General features: G+C 39.9%; 1 protein-coding gene across 1 annotated transcript in view; it reads right to left on the bottom strand.

Moving 5' to 3' along the window:
- Window positions 1-555: 555 nt before the first annotated feature.
- The window catches only part of METTL10 (methyltransferase like 10), a gene marked incomplete at its 5' end in the record, with an annotated part of 7,144 nt that continues 3,321 nt past the window's right edge, over window positions 556-4,378 (bottom strand). Inside the window, 3 exons of the mRNA XM_009704172.1 lie at window positions 556-1,034; window positions 1,815-2,031; window positions 2,927-3,034. Of these exons, the coding sequence (XP_009702474.1) occupies window positions 907-1,034; window positions 1,815-2,031; window positions 2,927-3,034 (453 nt within the window). The remainder of the gene's footprint in view (window positions 1,035-1,814; window positions 2,032-2,926; window positions 3,035-4,378) is intronic.

The following is a 4,378-nucleotide window of genomic DNA, read 5'->3' as shown; positions in this document are numbered from 1 at the left end:
AGAAGAAATAAGGGCAAAGAAATTAAGCAAAAGGATCACATATGGAAGTTCAAAAAAATTTTTTTAAAAAAAGGAAAAAGGCATGGATAGTTATTCTTTTGGATTTATGCAGCTAAAATCTGTCCTGAGAAATTAACTGGAAAACATACAGTCATTGTTGGCTCTTAAGACATTACTATATAGAAAATTAATAATGAAGGAGGCATATGTCAAATGCTAGTGAGACTATAACATCACACCTTCATTTATTTATGAGATCAGTGAAAATAACTGACGAAGCATGCACACATTCAGACAAATGAGATTTTTAAAAACACTCCCTCTGTGGGAAAAGAGTTGAGCTATTTCAGTGGAGACAGAACTATGCTGAGTCTGAGAACCTCTGAAAATCTGAATTTAAAGCACTAACTGGTCCTTTTTTGCAAGTGCTGGGGCTTTTATATTCATTTCCCTCCTTAACAGCTACATTCATGCTCAGCTAAGAAAAAATAAAAGATCCAGCACTTACATTGCAAAAGCTTGTTCCCTATTACACTGCACAATAGAGAAATAAGATTTTTGCTTTGTAGAATACCTTTACCTCTATTGGTCACTGATTACCAATACAAAAATTAAATAAACAGATAATCTTTAAGTTCCAAACACAAACATCATTCAGTTATATTAGTCTCCACATTTAGAATGCCTTATTTCTCTCTTGCTTACAAACGTGCAGCTTCCCTAAAACAAGTGAGGTTGTAGCAAGGACAAAATTTACGGGCAAGTTACACAAAGATGAAATGTTTCTAAGGCAATGTTTTATAGTCCCTTAGAGTTCCATACATAGTATTTTACTATGTACTCAAAGAGCATTTATTTACACACGTCTGAGGTTTTCTGTCGGTTTAAAGTTCAGACTTTTCTCAACTAATCTAATTTGCCCAAGATGGATGGCTTTACTTTTTTCCTTTGGAAAACCAATGCTGTTACACTGTTTCCAATTCTTCCTCCGAAGCAAAACTTGGGTGTTGGCAGCTCCTCCAGAATTTCAAATCCTGCCAGACAGAAATTAAAATGCTTTTATTAGAAGGAAGTAATTTTATTCGCCTCTTGGATAACCCTTTGCAAACCATTCTTACTCGTCTGGAAAACTTGCAAGTCAGTTACTCTGTAAGTTTATAGGACTGTATCGTTACACTGCACCGCTGCTTTATGCAGCTGCAACCCTTGCATGGATAATAAAAATCTTAGCTGGCTGACTCACACAACTTAATGGCAGCAAAGATGATAACTTGCCAGTAATTTTAGCTCTCCAGAAGGGACGGTTGTTTTAGATCCGCATTGAGTTTCAAGTCTCAGGCATGAGATTCAGGAGCTAACCAGCATGTAAAAAAAAAATCCTTCTGGGTGGATCAGAAAGGTCAGCCGCTGAGGAGGTGACATAAAAGGTCATGGTCACAGACTTGCCAGTTCCCCTAAACATGAGTAACAATATTACCCCGATTTCAAAGCAATCAGATGGGTGAAGTGGATCTGATAATAAAGGACCAAAAGAGAAAAAGTATCACCCGGGTATTGCCCAGTGCAATAAACTGAAATCCTTGTCCTTCAAAGTATAACAAAACCTGCCCTCCCTTGGCATGTTGGCACTGGCAAATGCAGAAGCTGTAATTCCTGAGGAAAACAGAGGGCAGATAGGCTGAAGCACTTACTAGTCGCTTCACCTTGTCTAATCCTGATCTGGGAAAGTCAGTATGCTAACACAGACATTAAAATTCACCCATCACATCCTTGAACAACCATAATTTGGCAGATGGTTCTGTTCAACTGCTTACCTTCTCTGAACTCGTTCAACAGCTCCTCCTTGGTCCAGTTGCAAGACGTTATGAGGAAAAAGCCCTCTGGTTTCAATACACTGCAGAGAGACCTCACGTACTGCTTCCTCTTTCCCGCTGCATTATCAGGATTAAGGCTTATGGCATCAAAAGTCCCCTTGTCAATACAAATCTCAAATCCTGACAGCTCAGCTGATGGAGCCAGGAAGTCTTCTACCTAAACCAGAAGTCTACAACTGTGAAAACAATCTTCTACTCAGGAGCTCCTGAGTCTTTAATGCAAACCAATACTTTAAAATAAAAAGCCTCAAACCTGACAATAGGTGTGCTTAGCAAAGGGTAACTCACAGGCTTTTCACACTTATAATGCCATGTCAGCTTCTTTCTTCTCCATGTATTACGTGATGATTTATTTGCTGTAAAGCCCATGTATATACCTATCCATCTAAAGCTCAAAGTAACCTACTTGAAGTTCATTCTTTAAATCATTATTTGTACTTTGATCCCTGGTTTCCTAGGTGCTGCGTGCTAGGCACTGTACAAATACAGAAGAACAGACAGTGCCTGCCACAAAGAGATTACAACTGACATACAAGAACAGAGACATCATACAGGTACAGAGCTGAGGGATAAAACAGCACGCAGAGAGAAAGCTCAGAATGAAATGCAGTCACAGAATCACAGGATGGCTGAGGTTGGAAGGGACCTGTGGAGGTCATCTCGTCCTACCCCCTGCTCCAGCAGGGCCTCTCAAACTTCCCGCTGCACAGCTACTGGTAGGGATTCTATCACTTAAGGATTTCATCCTCCATCTCAAATCTGAAATTCAGAATGGAGCAGTAAAATACAGAACTCGCCAAATGGCGAACCACTATCCTGTTCTCTGCTAGAAGCGGGGAAATCTTGTTAGCTCTAATGACTGTTACAGAAAAAAAATAAAACCAAAAATCTTCTTGTAAATACAGATTTATTCAGTTAGAGTTCCCTCACAAATGAATGTCAAAAGACATCATTAGTATGGTACACTGAGTACAACTGAACATCAATTAGGTCATGTAGTCTTGGGTTCAATTACTTTCTATTTCCTCAATAAACTTTCTCTCAAAACTTACCTTTAATTTAATGTTAGACATCCCTTCTTTCTCTCTTACTTTTTCTGAAAGCTGTATTGCAGAAGGAGAGTAATCAATCCCAGTGAGATTCATGTAGCCAGACTTTGCCTAGACAGAAACAGAGAATCTTAAGCAGTGTGCTTGCAATTTTTTATCCAACAAGCATATTCCCTATCTATAATCCATCTCATCTCTCCTCCTCTTAATGACACAAAAAAAATAAATTTTTTTTTACTCATTTTTATTCCTGTTACCATTACAAGAGCTAAATAGCTGGGGGAATGAGCTGAAATAACTCCATTCTGCCCACTATCTCATCAAAAGAATTGTTGACTGAAAGCTGGTCTATGTCAACAAGCGAAAAACTGAGCAGAACTGTGAAAAGTAATATACTGGAGGGGAACAGGCTCTCTTATCTGCACCAGAAGTAACCTAGAAACCAGGAATTTTCAGTGATGAGAACATGTGCCAATGCCAGATGCTTCAAAACAAGAAGAAAACCTCTCTGACACTTACATAACATTTGAGATTGAGCAATTATTTGGTTTATAACCCAAATTGTAAGATTCAAAATATGCAATACATTTTATTAGTACAGAAATCCACTGCAAAACCTTACTTTTTTCTAATTATTCATAATAATATCTATTTAAATGCAATTATTTGCATGCTACAAGGTCCCTGTATCAGCAATTTTCAGGCAGGTTATGCACCACATAAAAGAGCATAGGGAGACTTTCTGTTAATCTAACTTTGGAGTAGGTAACGATAACCCAGTTCAGTGAACTCGGGCAGTGAGATCCTAACAACCCTTTTGCCAAGCATCAGCTGGAGTTGGGCACATGGAAGGGGGGCAGTGACACATTTTCACGCCAAGGTAGAAGCTGAAGCAACCAGAGTTGGGTATCACGTGTGTCAGTTGGTCCGGCTAGATCCAAACCTAACAGGAAGAGCTATGATCTTACAGCCAGCTGCAGGCAGTAACAGCAGAGAGAGGGAGGAGGCTTGGGTTTGGTTTGGATTTGAACAATACATGGACTTTAACTAGCATTAAGCAATCAGCTGCGTATCTGCTTGTTCCAAAGGCTGATACCTCAACAGCGAGATAAACTATGAGAATTTTTTAAAACGGTCCTTTCTCCTTGCAGCAGCCCTTCAGCCCCTGTGACCTGAGCGCTAGCCAGCTGTTCTTAATCGAGGACTAATTTCAGCTAAACACAAAGATGGTGTTGTTTGCATTTGATGGAGAACAGCGTATTGCTCAGGCTTCTGCCTATGCTCCTCCCCAGAGCAAACCAAGCTTCCTGAGATGCCTGTGCTGAAGACTTGGGGGTGGAAGAGTAGTTCCCACAACAGCTCCTCTGTTTGGAAAGGGAGAGCTTGAGTCACTTCAGGGAGTTCCCATTCACTCCTATAGTCTCCGGGGCAGAGAAGGAAAGTTTAAGGATAAAC

The sequence above is a fragment of the Cariama cristata genome, unplaced genomic scaffold, assembly GCF_000690535.1.
Source record: "Cariama cristata isolate BGI_N322 unplaced genomic scaffold, ASM69053v1 scaffold42680, whole genome shotgun sequence".
In the NCBI taxonomy this organism is placed as follows: Eukaryota; Metazoa; Chordata; class Aves; order Cariamiformes; family Cariamidae; genus Cariama; species Cariama cristata.
This window is presented reverse-complemented; position numbering and strand designations above follow the sequence as displayed.